The 16,369-nt window shown below is 41.0% G+C and overlaps 1 protein-coding gene across 7 annotated transcripts in view; it reads right to left on the reverse strand.

Annotated features, from left to right (window-relative positions):
- Positions 1–16,369, reverse strand: part of SH3D19 (SH3 domain containing 19) — a 209,126-nt gene that overhangs the window by 20,356 nt on the left and 172,401 nt on the right. For all 7 annotated transcript variants that reach the window (XM_027513430.1, XM_027513429.1, XM_027513433.1 and 4 more), the window contains 3 exons: positions 11,599–11,714; positions 4,836–4,897; positions 3,711–3,975 (listed from right to left, as the gene is read on the reverse strand). In XM_027513430.1, coding sequence (XP_027369231.1) covers positions 3,711–3,975; positions 4,836–4,897; positions 11,599–11,714 — 443 coding nt within the window. The remainder of the gene's footprint in view (positions 1–3,710; positions 3,976–4,835; positions 4,898–11,598; positions 11,715–16,369) is intronic.

Consider the following 16,369-nt stretch of genomic DNA (forward strand, 5'->3'; position numbering starts at 1 on the left):
GGAGCAAAGACACGCAGTGCACGGGCGCGGCCCCAGGAGCAGGGAGGGTGGGGCGGCTCGCAGCAGCTGTCAGAGCGCCAGGGTGCAGAGACCCTGGGGGGCAATTTAATGGTGGGGCAGCCACAGGACAGATGGGGGGTTTAAGGAGTTACTTTGTAAAGAGACATACTACTCTAATATATCATCATTTTGATTTATTAATTTCTTTACTTTTCTGGCCTGGAGAATTTCATGGACTATATAGTCCATGGGGTCGCAAAGAGTTGGACACAACTGAGAGAGACTTTCACAACTGAGAGAGACTTTCACTCTCACTTCACTTTTAAGTTATTCAAATGCTTTATTGACATTATATAGCTATGCTAAGACCGATAAGCGAAATTTGATACCCCCAGTGAGGCTCTTAACATGGAACAGCCAATGTGAGTACAGACTTTACAATTAGTAACATGATTTTCTTTCTCTTTTTTTGGCCACACCGGCTGGGCTTTGTGAGAGCTTAGTTCCCCAACCAGGGATTGAAGCCACGCCCATGCAGGCGAAGTGTGGAGTCCTAACACTGGACACCAGGGAAGCCCTGTAACACTGTTTCCTTAGTGTGGCTTAACGCTAAAGAGCATGGGCTTAGACCAGTCAATCTGGGTTCAAACCGTGGCTCCACCATCACTGGCTTTGTGATTCCGGACAGGCCATTTAATCTCTCTGAGTACTATTTTCTTCATTTGCATAACAGACATAATAATAGTATCCACTTCACAGGGTTGATGTGAGGAATAAATCAGATCAGATCAGTCGCTCAGTCGTGTCCGACTCTTTGCGACCCCATGAATTGCAGCACGCCAGGCCTCCCTGTCCATCACCAACTCCCGGAGTTCACTCAGACTCACGTCCATCGAGTCAGTGATGCCATCCAGCCATCTCATCCTCTGTTGTCCTCTTCTCCTCTTGCCCCCAATCCCTCCCAGCATCAGTCTTTTCCAATGAGTCAACTCTTCGCATGAGGTGGCCAAAGTACTGGAGTTTCAGCTTCAGCATCAGTCCTTCCAAAGAAATCCCAGGGCTGATCTCCTTCAGAATGGACTGGTTGGATCTCCTTGCAGTCCAAGGGACTCCCAAGAGTCTTCTCCAACACCACAGTTCAAAAGCATCAATTCTTCAGCGCTCAGCCTTCTTCACAGTCCAACTCTCACATCCATACATGACCACAGGAAAAACCATAGCCTTGACTAGATGAACCTTTGTTGGCAAAGTAATGTCTCTGCTTTTGAATATGCTATCTAGGTTGGTCATAATTTTCCTTCCAAGGAGTAAGCGTCTTTTAATTTCATGGCTGCAGTCACCATCTGCAGTGCTTTTGGAGCCCAGAAAAATAAAATCTGACACTGTTTCCACTGTTTCCCCATGTATTTCCCATGAAGTGATGGGACCGGATGCCATGATCTTCGTTTTCTGAATGTTGAGCTTTAAGCCAACTTTTTCACTCTCCTCTTTCACTTTCATCAAGAGGCTTTTTAGTTCCTCTTCACTTTCTGCCATAAGGGTGGTGTCATCTGCATATCTGAGGTTATTGATATTTCTCCCGGCAATCTTGATTCCAGCTTGTGTTTCTTCCAGTCCAGCGTTTCTCATGATGTACTCTGCATGTAAGTTAAATAAACTGGGTGACAATATACAGCCTTGATGTACTCCTTTTCCTATTTGGAACCAGTCTGTTGTTCCATGTCCAGTTCTAACTGTTGTTTCCTGACCTGCATACAAATTTCTCAAGAGGAAGATCAGGTGGTCTGGTATTCCCATCTCTTTCAGAATTTTCCACAGTTTATTGTGATCCACACAGTCAAAGGCTTTGGCATAGTCAATAAAACAGAAGGAGATGTTTTTCTGGAACTCTCGCTTTTTCCATGATCCAGCGGATGTTGGCAATTTGATCTCTGGTTCCTCTGCCTTTTCTAAAACCAGCTTGAACATCAGGAAGTTCATGGTTCACATATTGCTGGAAGCCTGGCTTGGAGAATTTTGAGCATTACTTTACTAGCATGTGAGATGAGTGCAATTGTGCAGTAGTTTGAGCATTCTTTGGCATTGCCTTTCTTTGGGATTGGAATGAAAACTGACCTTTTCCAGTCCTGTGGCCACTGCTGAGTTTTCCAAATTTGCTGGCATATTGAGTGCAGCACTTTCACAGCATCATCTTTCAGGATTTGAAATAGCTCCACTGGAATTCCATCACCTCCACTAGCTTTGTTCATAGTGATGCTTTCTAAGGCCCACTTGACTTCACATTCCAGGATGTCTGGCTCTAGGTCAGTGATCACACCATCGTGATTATCTGGGTCATGAAGATCTTTTTTGTACAGTTCTTCTGTGTATTCTTGCCATCTCTTCTTAATATCCTCTGCTTCTGTTAGGTCCATACCATTTCTGTCCTTTATTGAGCCCATCTTTGCATGAAATCTTCCTTTAGTATCTCTGATTTTCTTGAAGAGATCTCTAGTCTTTCCCATTCTGTTGTTTTCCTCTATTTCTTTGCATTGATCACTGAAGAAGGCTTTCTTATCTCTTCTTGCTATTCTTTGGAACTCTGCATTCAGATGTTTATATCTTTCCTTTTCTCCTTTGCTTTTCACTTCTCTTCTTTTCACAGCTATTTGTAAGGCCTCCCCAGACAGCCATTTTGCTTTTTTGCATTTCTTTTCCATGGGGATGGTCTTGATCCCTGTCTCCTGTACAATGTCATGAACCTCATTCCATAGTTCATCAGGCACTCTATCTATCAGATCTAGGCAGTGCTTCAAACAATGCCTGACTCATGAGTACTCAACACATCAGCTGCTGCTTTTATTAAGTAACCCTATCCCAATTAAAATTTTATCAGTTTAAATAAATATGAATATATATGAATATCCTACCTCCTTCTTTTCTGTCTATATCATTCCCTTAAGAAGAGAGAAAAAAATCTTAAATGGTTTAAAATGAGAACAATTTCCAGCTCAATGATGGAACTGTAGAACAACAGGAAATGAATAAATGCTGTTCTTGTTAAGAGCTACTGTTGTACAATTGTTTAAAAAGTGCCAACATTCCTGCTTCTTATCATTTTAATTTGCTCTAGATTTCATCAGGTTAACCTGACCAAAGTAGAGAGAACACATCAATTCCGAAGACAAAGGCTTAAGGTCACAGGAGAAGAAAAACATTCAGAGAGAACAAAATTAATATCTCAACTATCTTGATTATTGATGAAAACTTCTAACTGGTAACTCTTAAATGGACCATGATAATCAGATTTTAAAAAGTGGAAAATGAGGGAAAAACCATTTTAATAAGAACTTTCTTTCCACTTCACTTCAAATTTTACTCTGTGGGCAAGGCACACAGAGTATATAAGATACAAACTATACTGAGATGTGAATATAATATCTGTCAGATACTCCCATCAGTATAATCTACTGGGTCAGGTTTTTCAGAGTTTCTGTTTGGTCAAGCCAGATAGCACATTGCAATCCCTGTCTGCCCTGCTTCCTTTTCCACAGTTTTTTCTAAACTGTGCTTTAAAGACTTAGGTTTATCACAGCCTACTTGTCGAAAGCACTCTAGCATCACGGGGCAATTACACATTTGTCTCACCAACTTTTTCTAAGGAACAGGGGTCTTATATATACTTTAGGACAAACCTCTGGACCAAAACCATTTTTAAAAGTTACATTTACCATGTACTTCCTGTAGAGAGGGTGTCCTGGTTTGGGGCGCGGGGGCAGTACTGGATCTTGATTTTTAAAGACTTGACTCTTGGCTTTTGAGAGTCCAGGTGCCAAGTTACTTGGTTTTTTCTGAAGATCCATGTCAGAAGAAGACCGATTAAAAGGCAGCTTTTTATTTGATGTTCTGGTTGCTGGAAGTTTAGGGGGAGGTGGTCTCTCAGGGGCCCCCTTGGGAGGAGGCTGTCGAGCTGGTATGACTTTTCCATTTACAGGCCTGAAATTCAATGTGGCAGCTGTGAGTCAGTGTTTGATTGATAGTAGTTCTGCTTTGTCCTTTCTTACACACACACACACACACACACACACGCACGCAGCTTTCTGCTAATGTAACACCATTTACTGAAACATGCAGGGTATGCTATTTTTCAGCAAATGACTGCTGCATTAAACATTATATTATTAGAAGAAATGCCATGATGTTCCAGCTTCCTCTTATCTTGCACTAGAGATTCATTAGTTCAAGACAAACAAGCATTTACTATCATGAGCTCTCTAAGGCCCCATTTGCTCTTAAACACACCATGACTGTTTCAGAAAACTAAGCACTTTCTACCAACGCCTGAGATGAAAAGCTTATAATAAGATATCATGTAGATGTGATGGGGTCTTCTAGATTATTAGGAAGGGAAAAACAAACTCTAATGTTCATGTCCTAGGAATCATTATTAAAACTCTAATTTAGATTAAAACAAAGAAAGCTAATTCTGAAAATAGGATAGCAATACCAGCTCAATGGATGTGAGTTTGAGCAAACTCCAGGAGATGGTGAAGGACAGGGAGGCCTGGCATGCTGCAGTCCATGGGGTCAAAAAGAGTTGGACACAACTTAGCAACTGAACAACAACAACAGAGATTCATGTGTGTGCTCTGTGAATGGTTAGATTATGCTAAACAAGAAACAGAGATGCCTACAACCTGCTGTCAGAAGTAGACTGTGGGCTAGTGGCCTGGGGAACTTTGTGACTTATTTCTAAAAAAAGATAGAAGGCCAACAACATGGGGAAAAAGGTCTGGTCTTGGAGTCATTAGATTTTCTTTAACTGGCTTTTTAGAGGTTTTCCCATGCTTACCTACCTGGGTGGCAACCTTGGGGGTCCTCGCCCAGAACCTCCTGATTGACCAGCAATGTCAGATTCCTGAAAGAATCAGAGAATGCTTTTTAGTTAAGGTTAATCTGAAACAAGAGCTTGTCAAGAGGAATTATGGACAAATTTTTGGCTAGATCTGTAAGTGGAAATGTAGCTGAGTTACAGAAAGGAGATTAAAAGAGTCTTCTCGTCTCGGTCCTCACTGTCCCTGTCACAATGCAACTGAGGAGAGAGAGGAAGAGGCCGGGGTCTGCTGCTGTGGACCACGGCCCACCCGACAGCACTGGTGATGACACAGCCAGCACGTTCTAAGGAGGGAAGGAAGATGCTTAGCTCGTGACAGCTTACACAGCACCAACTTAAGCAGGCACTGCAGGGAATTCTTTTTAAATATGGCATTTATTTATCCCATGACAATACTTAAGATATGCAGTGCTCCTAGCTTAAACACACAGTAAGTGGGGTGGTGATTAGTTTGTTTTACCTAGAAAAGCCAAATCTCTTATACTGGCTGGTTTCCACATTGTGTGATGTGTTTTGAACTGGAAGGAAGTGGGAACATAACAGAAACTTAAGAAGTGGCCTGAAAGGAGAGCATGTGAGTAGGAACAGACAAGGCTTGAGAAAGCAGAGAGCTTATACCACAGGAATCCCTTAGAAGTGGAGTAGCCCTCATAGTCAACAGAAGAGTCTGAAATGCAGTACTTGGATGCAATCTCAAAAACGACAGAATGATCTCTGTTCATTTCCAAGACAAACCATTCAATATCATGGTAATACAAGCCTATGCCCCAACCAATAATGCTGAAGAAGCTGAAGTTGAATGGTTCTATGAAGACTTACAAGACCTTCTAGAACTAACACCCAAAATGATGTCCTTTTCATTATAGGGGACTGGAATGCAAAGTAGAAAATCAAGAAATACCTGGAGTAACAGGCAAATTTGGCCTTGGAGTACAGAATGAAGCAGGGCAAAGGCTAATAGAGTTCTGCCAAGAGAATGTACTGGTCATAGCAAACACCCTCTTCCAACATCACAAGAGAAGACTCTACACATGGACATCACCAGATGGTCAACAATGAAATCAGACTGATTATATTCTTTGCAGCCAAAGATGAATAAGCTCTATACAGTCAGCAAAAGCAAGACTGGGAGCTGACTGTGGCTCAGATCATGAACTCCTTATTGCCAAATTCAGACTTAAATTGAAGAAAGTAGGGAAAACCACTAGACCATTCAGGTATGGCCTAAATCAAATCTCTTACGATTATACAATGGAAGTGACAAATAGATTCAAGGGCCTAGATCTGATAGACAGAGTGCGTAAAGAACTATGGACTGACGTTCGTGACATTGTACAGGAGACAGGGATCAAGACCATCCCCAAGAAAAAGAAGTGCAAAAGGCAAAATGGTTGTCTGAGGAGGCCTTGCAAATAGCTGTGAAAAGAAGAGAAGCAAAAGGCAAAGGAGAAAAGGAAAGATATAAGCATCTGAATGCAGAGTTCCAAAGAATAGCAAGGAAAGGTAAGAAAGCCTTCCTCAGGGATCAATGAAAAGAAATAGAGGAAAACAACAGAATGGGAAAGACTAGATATCTTCTTCAAGAAAATTAGAGATACCAAGGGAATATTTCATGCAAAGATGAGCACAATAAAGAACAGAAATGGTATGGACCTAAAGGAAGCAGAAGATATTAAGAAGAGGTGGCAAGAATACACAGAAGAACTGTACAAAAAGATCTTTACAACCCAGATAACCACGATGGTGTGATCACTCACCTAGAGCCAGACATCCTGGAATGTAAAGTCAAGTAGGCCTTAGGAAGCATCACGAAGAACAAAGCTAGTGAGGTGATAGAATTCCAGTTGAGCTATTTCAAATCCTCAAAGATGATGCTGTGAAAGTGCTGCACTCAATATGCCAGCAAATTTGGAAAACTCAGCAGTGGCCACAGGGCTGGAAAAGGTTACTTTTCATTCCAATCCCAAAGAAATGCAATGCCAAAGAATGCTCAAACTACTGCACAATTGCACTCATCTCACACGCTAGTAAAGTAATGCTCAAAATTCTCCAAGCCAGGCTTTAATAGTACATGAACCGTGAACTTCCACATGTTCAAGCTCGATTTAGAAAAGGCAGAGGAACCAGAGATCAAATTGCCAACATCCGTTGGATCATCGAAAAAGCAAGAGTTCCAGAAAAACATCTCCTTCTGTTTTATTGACTATGCCAAAGCCTTTGACTGTGTGGATCAACAAACAAACTGTGGAAAATTCTGAAAGAGATGGGAATACCAGACCACCTGACCTGCCTCCTGAGAAATCTGTATGCAGGTCAGGAAACAACATTTAGAACTGGACATGGAACAACAGCTGGTTCCAAATCGGGAAAGGAGTACGTCAAGGCTGTATATTGTCACTCTGCTTATTTAACTTATGTGCAGAGTATATCATGAGAAATGAAGGGCTGGATAAAGCACAAGCTGGAATCAAGATTGCCGGGAGAAATATCAATAACCTCAGATATGCAGATGACACCACCCTTACGGCAGGAAGCAAAGAACTAAAGAGCCTCTTGATGAAAGTGAAAGTGGAGAGTGAAAAAATTGGCTTAAAGCTCAACATTCAGAAAACGAAGATCATGGCATCTGGTCCCCTCACTTCATGGCAAATAGGTGGGTAAACAATGGAAACAGTGACAGATTTTATTTTTGGGGGCTCTAATATCACTGCAAATGGTGACTGCAGCCATGAAATTAAAAGACCTTTGCTCCTTGGAAGAAAAGTTATGGCCAACCTAGACCGCATATTAAAAAGAAGAGACATTACTTTACCAACAAAGGTCCATCTAGTCAAGACTATGGTTTTTCCAGTAGTCGTGTATAGATGTGAGAGTTGGAGTATAAAGAAAGCTGAGCACTGAAGAATTGATGCTTTTGAATTGTGGTGTTGGAGGAGATTTTTGAGAGTCCCTTGCCCTGCAAGGAGATCCAACCAGTCCATCCTAAAGGAAATCAGTCCTGAATATTTATTGGAAAAACTTATGCTAAAGCTGAAACTTCAATACTTTGGCCACCTGATGCGAAGAACTGACTCATTTGAAAAGATCCCGATGCTGGGAAAGGTTGAAGGCAGGAGGAGACGGGGATGACAGAGGATGATATGGTTGGATGGCATCATCAGCAGTTGGTGATGGACAGTGAAGCCTGGTGTGCTGCAGTCCACAGGGTCACAAAGAGTCGACACGACTGAGCAACTGAAATGAAGTGAACTGAACTATACAACTAGAGCAAAGGGGTTGATGTGCTGAGAAGATTTTTGGAGGAAAGAGCAAAAGGACGTGGTGTGAAAAACAAGAGCGGGAGAGTTGGAATGTTTGGCCTGAAAGTAGATGAGAGAAGTTGGAAGTGTGGAGATCAACAGGAAGACTCCTCTAGAAGGGGTTCAAACTGTGCTAATTAAATAAGTTTTCTGAACATGTTATTGCCCAGGGACTGGGTAATGAATATAAAACATGGAAAACTTTTTCAGATCATCTGTTGAATGAGAAGTTAAAGGCTCTTAATGCCAAGACTTCTATTCTTTATTTTAAGGGAAAAGTCCTCACTAAATTCTTCTAATTCTAATTGAGTCTCTTTTTTCAACTTTCCTACTTTCTAAGCCCTGACCACTGACATCCAGGACATAATATTTTTCCAATACCACCTGAGGGGAGGGGAATGCTAGGTCTTCAAAATGACATTCCTTTTTTTTTTCTGCAAAGGAGATATAGCTACAGATTGATAATCTTTGGGCTAATTTGGCCTCTTTTCCCCCTTCTCATCTTACAAATGAGTTAAAACTCACTTCTGTGATTTGTAATTCACACTGAATATTTACATCTTTTCCTTAAATGCCAAATGATTAATTGCTAATAGCTGCGATCATCTGAATATGTTTCAATGTTTTATAATCCCATTTTAAAAAACAAATTAAGCTTGCCCTTAAAACTTGGTTTCACTAATGAGTTCAGTTAATGTAGTGAAGCAAGTCACCAGCTCATAAACCCTGCAATATTACAAACCATCATCCATGCCTTATAAATACACTGCCTATATGCTTCCCAACAAATCTTGCTATGATACCTGAAAAACTCATTTACTTCTTTGGCCACCTTTAAAACTGAAACAAAGAGAAAAACACTCAAGCTGATAGGTAGGAACTCTTGTATCTTTTCTTCAAAATTACTTAATAATTAAGGGCAGATTAAAAAAAGATGTATAAATTTGACATAGAAAATTATAGATGATGTACTTTAATAAAGACATACCACACAATCCTAATCTTCTACCAAATATTAGCTGCAGTTTTCTCTGGGTGGTTTATATATCTTTACGGGAGATCTTAAATATCTCTCTAATTTCTCAATTTTGAATTATCAGCAAAAATAAATCAGAAGAAAAGGGAGCATACTCGAATCTTCCAGGGCTGTTCGGCACATTCCAGAAGGCACTGCTGCAGTGCACAGACTTCATGTACTGAGAGGAGGGGCTTGGTTCCCGCAGGAGCCACGGTCTCAGCGTCTGGTCAAGTTCGGGTTTGTGCACAGCTTCTGCTGACAGTCTTTGGAAGATTACTGATTAGGGATTTCCTGTTCTTCAATATTCCACACATGCAGGGAGCTTCTCTGTACTGGCATTGTGCAGTTTTTCTCTAGCTCTGACACCCCTGAACTTTGACTTTTGATGTGTTGGGCAAGCATTTTAGTTCTGGGCAAAGTTGGTGTTTCTGTTTGTACTGCCCCGCAGATGCCATCTGTTTGTTCATCTTCCTTGGGATGGTTTCTTATGTTCAACTTAAAAATAATTCCAGCCCCTTCCCCCCTTTCTTGCTGTATATTCAAAAGACAGACATTTCTTCCAAAACCACATTCTTGGGTGCTAGAATCACTGAGCAGCCTCTGCAGATGTGCCTTCTCTTCTTTCTCCAGGCACTGATACCACTTCTCCCGTCCTGAACTCATCAGAGAGCTCCTGGGCTGCAGCCGAGACGCCTTGACCCTCTGGGCCATGTCCCCCAGCTCTCTTCCTGCGCTGGCTGGCAGACCCTGGATTTCCACAGAGGAGTGTGCTCCTGTGACAGAATGGCGCCACTGCCTCCTGATGTTTCTCACCCTGGAGTCCCTTATCGTTTAAGTGAGGACTGAGATTTTGCAAGGACAGCCATCTTGTCATGAGTCAGAAAATTCCCTGGCTCTTAAGGCAGGAGAAGCAGTAGAGGGTCTTTGTTCTGCGCCTCATCAGGAGACTTACCTGTCAAAGACCCTCTCCACGTGGGTCATCACACTGGTGACACATTCTTTCCAGAGATCTTTCCCCACACCTGAAGGCTTTCTGGCCTCTGGTCTAAAATTCACTCAGTAATTGTCATTCTTAAAACAAAAGGAATTTCTCAGTCATAAATTTCTGGCCCCGGAAATCTATGTGCGTGACTTCAGCCAAATCATTTAACCTGTGATCTCTTTCTCTTTCTTCTTCCTTCAGACCCAGCGTGTCTATTATGTACTCATTCTTTACCGCACAGCACAGGGGGCTCGGAGCTCCTCCTCCCCACCCTCTGTAAACACTGCAGGGCGGGATTTCTGTCATGCTAGTCACGTGAGGTATAAACAGTTAGGAATAAAGTTTCCTCTCCAGATGGTTTAGTTTATTCTGACTTCCTTTTCTTTCTTCTTTTTTTTTTTCTATGTTGGAGTTGCTCTGTGGATTGCTTAACACCAAATGGAGTAATACTTAACATTTTAATAGAGCGTTATGGTTGATAAGGCCCACGACTCAGTGAATGCTAAGTATATCCACTCGTCATCGTCTCGCTCCATTCTACTACCCTTCAGTAACCTTCTCAAGTAACTTTTTCTCCATGGAAGTATGGGATTTCCCTCATTCAACAACTCTATGGCAGGAGCTCTAGCATCCTCTTTTGGGTTTTCTTGGCCCAGTTTTAATAAAAATTTATTACCAAGTACTTTGAAATGCAAGTGATCACTAAATTTTAATCCAGCCTACAGGAAACTCTCATTAACTTGATATTGGCTAATTCAATTTAATGGATCCATCAAAGAAATTTCTCTTCACTAGATGATTAGATCAGTTTGCATGTATAATAAGCAGAGTTAATTCACAATGTAAAACTATCATGAAATTTGAACTGAAAATTTGGCTCAAAGACTTTAAGAACTGGTTTCTTTTGAAACAAACTATAAAGATAACCTAGGAATTTCAAAAAGTATGGAATAATGGTATTGAAGTTGTAATTTTTTAAAAAATGTGTATATATTTAACCTTTTGACCACCATCTGTTAACAAGCACATGCTAAAGCACTATTTTTAAAATTAAAAAATAACTTTCTCCTAAATTTCAGATGAACAAATGCTCATGATTACCTTAAAATGATGTGATTCATTCAGTATTTCAAATATAATCTGATCACTGAATTAAATCTGTTTTCACAACAAAGAGCCAGTACAACCAAAAATGTAAAAAATAATAAAAATTTTAAAAGACAATATACTGGTATAGGGCAAATTATTTTATGATGAGCCTAAGTCTTTTATCCTATATGAATTTTTAAAATATTAAATAAGTTCATGGAGCTTAGAAAATGGTTTGTAATAAAGGTTTTATCTGACCAACAGTAAAATAATTTAGACATCAGCTGAGTACTTAAAATTAGTGTGTAGCTTAGGACAACCTATAATGACCACTTACCAAGTTTCTAGTTCTGTCAGCATTACCAAGCTTTCCAGATACTGTGCTGAAGGTGTTTCCGATAGGTTTTTCAGTAGGGAGAGGAGGTGGGCTCTGTGGATCCTCTTCATGTAAACCTGGAAAAATAACAATAATTAATCAGTAATTTCTAGTCTTCGAGGGTTTCACAGGATGGAAAGACTGCAGCTCGCTTCCTTAAGAAAATGTCCATACACAAAAAGAATAGACAGCTAAGCAATGAGAAAGATTTCCTGACAAATCTCAGAAAATCGATGGGTTAGCAGCCATCAGTCAGTTTTACCCAATGTTTCATCAAGAGTAAAAATGACACTAAACAATTACAACAGTGAGCCAGCATTTGTTGGAACCTTCTATGGACCAGGCATTAGGTTAAGGCACTTTATCCATATGCATCTCTCTAACCAACATCTATCTAAGTGCTAGATCTGCTAGCTAGTAGCCACTATGGCAGTTTGAACTTCAATCTTAATTAAAATTAAATAAACAGTTCAATCCTGCAGTTGCATGGACCACACTGTAAGTTCTCAGTAGCCACATGTGGTTATTGGCTACCATATTAGACAGCACTATGCTAGATAGCATTGCGTCCATTTGACAGATGAAGAGACTGAAGCTGAGAAGAAAACAAATGAACTACCCAGGTCTTGCTTCAACAGTACATGAACAGAGAACTTCCACATGTACAAGCTGAATTTCCAATATCCACTGGATCATAGAAAAGAGCAAGGAAATTCCAGAAAAAATCTACTTCTGCTTCATCGATTATGCTAAAGCCTTTGACTATGTGGATCACAACAAACTGTGGAAAATTCTTAAAGAGATGGGAATACCAGACCACCTGTGAAACCTGTATGCAGGACAAGAAGCAACAGTTAGAACCGGACATGTAACGACGGACTGGTTCCAAATTGGGAAAGGAGTACGTCAAAGCTGTATATTGTCACCCTGCTTATTTAACTTATATGCAGGGTACATCATGTGAAATGCTGGGCTAGATGAATCACAAGCTGGAATCAAGATTACCAGGAGAAATATCAACAACCTCAGGTATAGAGATGGTATCACTCTAAGGGCAGAAAGTAAAGAGAAGCTAAAGAGCCTCTTGATGAAAGGGGAAAAGGAGAGTGAAAAAACTGGTTTAAAACTCAACATTCAAAACACTAACATCATGGCTTCTGGTCCCATTACTTCATGGCAAATAGATGGGGAAAAAATGGAAACAATGACAGATTTTATTTTCTTGGAATCCAAAATCACTATGGATGCTGACTGCAGCCATGAAATTAAAAGACAGCTGCTCCTTGGAAGAAAAGCTATGACAAAGCTAGACAGTGTATTAAAAAGCAGAAGCATCACTTTGCTGACAAAGGTCTGTATAGTCAAAGCTATGGTTTTTCCAGTAGTCATATATGGATGTGAGAGTTGGACCATAAAGAAGACTGAGCACCGAAGAATTGATGCTTTTGAATTGTGGTGCTGGAGAAGACTCTTGAGAGTCCTTTGGACAGCAAGGAGATCAAACCAGTCAATCCTAAAGGAAACCAAACTTGAATATTCAATGGAAGTACTGATGCTGAAGCTCCAATATTTGGCCACCTGATGCAAAGAGTTAACTCATTGGAAAAGACCCTGATGTTGGGAAAGATGGAAGGCAATAGGAAAAGGGGATGACAGAGGATGAGATAGTTGCATGGCATCATTGGCTCAATGGACAAGAGTTAGAGCAAACTGCGGGCGATGGTGAAGGACAGGAAAGTCCGGCGTGCTGCAATCCATGAGGTAGCAAAGAGATGGACATGACTTAGCAACTGAACAACAAAAACATCCAGGTCTTGATGCTAGTAACAGTCAGACCACAGCTTTGAACCCAAAAGTCTATTCTCATTGTAATAAGCCTTACTGCTTCCTAATAGGTGGTGTGTCCAACCCTCCCCCGATCCAAATAATTAAATGTGCTTTCCAATTCATCAGCTCCAGATTAATGGGCTTAATTGCTCTCATTTCCACAAGCAATATCTTTACATTCAAATTATATCCTTAACCCAGAGATAGTGTACCAACTTAGTATAAAAAGAAGAAAACAAAGATGACCAGGCTTAATTTGTGATAGCTAAGTAAAAGCTGTGTGCAAAATACTTGGAGAGAGGATGATGGTAAAGTATCCTTTAAAGGATACTTTAAAGGCTGAAGCCACCTTTTACTGGTTAAGGCATTTAAAGGAGATGGGAATCTTTCTCATTCAAATGAACGCTGTCTGCTTCCATGTCACATGAAAAACTTCCAACAAGAGGATGAGTTCCTGTTTTATTCACAGACAGGGAAACACTCACAAAGGAGGAAAGTACCCAGGCCAGCTACTAGGAAATCGATGATACAGAGACAGGCAAGCCTTCTTGGTGAGAGGCAGGGCTGCCGTACAGAGACTGTCCAACTCAGTTGTCATCTTGAAGACTCTCTCTGTGTTGTAGTTTCCTTATTCTTACACAGAAATAATGAATCACTTAGGATATATTGTCGTGACAAAAAACTGAAGGGTACAAAGTAGTAAGAACATGAACTGTGGTGTTGGAGAAGACTCTTGAGAGTCCCTTGGACTGCAAGGAGATCCAACCAGTCCATTCTAAAGGAGATCAGCCCTGGGATTTCTTTGGAAGGAATGATGCTAAAGCTGAAACTCCAGTACTTTGGCCACCTCATGTGAAGAGTTGACTCATTGGAAAAGACTCTGATGCTGGGAGGGATTGGGGGCAGGAGGAGAAGGGGACGACAGAGGATGAGATGGCTGAATGGCATCACCGACTCGATGGATGTGAGTCTGAGTGAACTCTGGGAGTTGGTGATGGACAGGGAGGCCTGGTGTGCTGCGATTCATGGGGTCGCGAAGAATCGGACACAGCTGAGTGACTGAACTGAACTGAACTGAAAGTAGAGAGGAGATACCTTACTGGAAGTAAGGGACGTAGTAATTATCTGATGTGGGTACGTGGGGGAGGTGGAGATTTTCGATTTCAAATAACGTGGTCAGCGGAGGCCTCAATGAGAAAAGTGCCATTTGAGCAATGACCTGAAAGAACAGTGAAGAAGGAAGCTATGCAGATATCTGGGGAAAGGACATCTTAGTCAGAAGAGACAGGTCTCCAGGGGAAGAAGCTGACAGGTTCAGAGGAAGGAATTTTGCACCACAAAGCTGTTTGTTTCTTTTCTTATCCATTCAAAGTTTTTCAGACACCAAGTCTTATTTTTTTTTCCTCCACGGCATATATGCATTGCTTACTAATTGTAGTAATAAAATTTGAGGGGACTGTTTTTTTTTTGGCTATGCCTTGTGGCATATAAGATCTTAGTTCCCTACCAGGGATCAAATCAGTGTCCCTTGAAGTGGTAGCACAGAGTCTTAACCCCTGGATCACCAGGAAAGTCCCTGGGGAACTAGTTTTTTATACAAACAGAAATAATTCTCTAGAAACTAGCCCTTCCGTTCTCTTACATACAGCAGTACAGAACTCAGCTTTCTAATAGCTCCTGGAGCTTTGTCAGGAGAATAAATAAAGGTGCTCCTTCAATATGTCTTTTTCAGGATTTCAGGACTGCTAATCCAATTTATCAGTATATAGAAAAGAATAAACACCTCAGGACTGAGTTATAAGCGTGGCCCTTGATGGCCTAGAAAGTTGGATTTGGGGAAGGTTCCCACTATTTCCAGAACAGATAAAACAAAAGAATACGGTTTACGCTGACCACCTGCTTCCCTTTGAGAATCTGGAATTTTGGTACATAACAGAATTTCTACAGGTGCCCATGTAAACAGCCCCCAACAAAACACCTGGGTACTGAGTCTCTAATGAGCTTCCTTGATTGACATTTCACAACTGAGGAGACTGAGGAACATCCTGTGCAACCCAACTAGGAGAGGACTCCCAGAGGCTTGTGCCTGGTTTCTTCCAGACTTTGCCCCGTGCACCTTTTCCCTCTGCAGATTTTGCCTTCTGGTAAATCACAGTATGCTAAGTTCTGTGAGTCCTCCTAGCAAATCACCAAACATGGGGGTTTGGGGACCCTGACACAACAGGAGAATACATTTCAATGTACAAGTTGTATTCCTTGAAGTCACATGAACTTTGGACAATATTTATTATCATTATATCTCACAAGGCTTATTAAAATCCCAAACACTTTATAATAAGGTAACAGCAAGCAAGCAGACAATCCAATGAGCTGTCACGTGGGCTATATCCGTGGGTTATATCATGCTGTCAAAAGAAACACATTACCAGTTCTTTAGTCTAAAACTACTATATAACTTCCTACGAATCTTCAACAGTACATGAATCATGGACTTCCAGACATTCAAGCTGGATTTAGAAAAGGCAGAGGAACCAGAGTTCAAATGGCTAACATCTGTTGGATCATCAAAAAAGCAAAAGAGTTCCAGAAAAACATCTACTTTTGTTTTATTGACTATGCCAAAGCCTTTGACTGTGTGGATCAACAAACAAACTGTGGAAAATTCTGAAAGAGATGGGAATACCAGACCACCTGACCTGCCTCCTGAGAAATCTGTATGCAGGTCAAGAAGCAACAGTTAGAACTGGACATGGAACAACAGACTGGTTCCAAATCAGGAAAGGAGTACGTCAAGGCTGTATATTGTCACTCTGCTTATTTAACTTATATGCAGAGTACATCATGAGAAATGCTGGGCTGGATGAAGCACAAGCTGGAATCAAGATTGCTGGGAGAAATATCAATA

The sequence above is a fragment of the Bos indicus x Bos taurus genome, chromosome 17, assembly GCF_003369695.1.
Source record: "Bos indicus x Bos taurus breed Angus x Brahman F1 hybrid chromosome 17, Bos_hybrid_MaternalHap_v2.0, whole genome shotgun sequence".
NCBI lineage: Eukaryota > Metazoa > Chordata > Mammalia > Artiodactyla > Bovidae > Bos > Bos indicus x Bos taurus.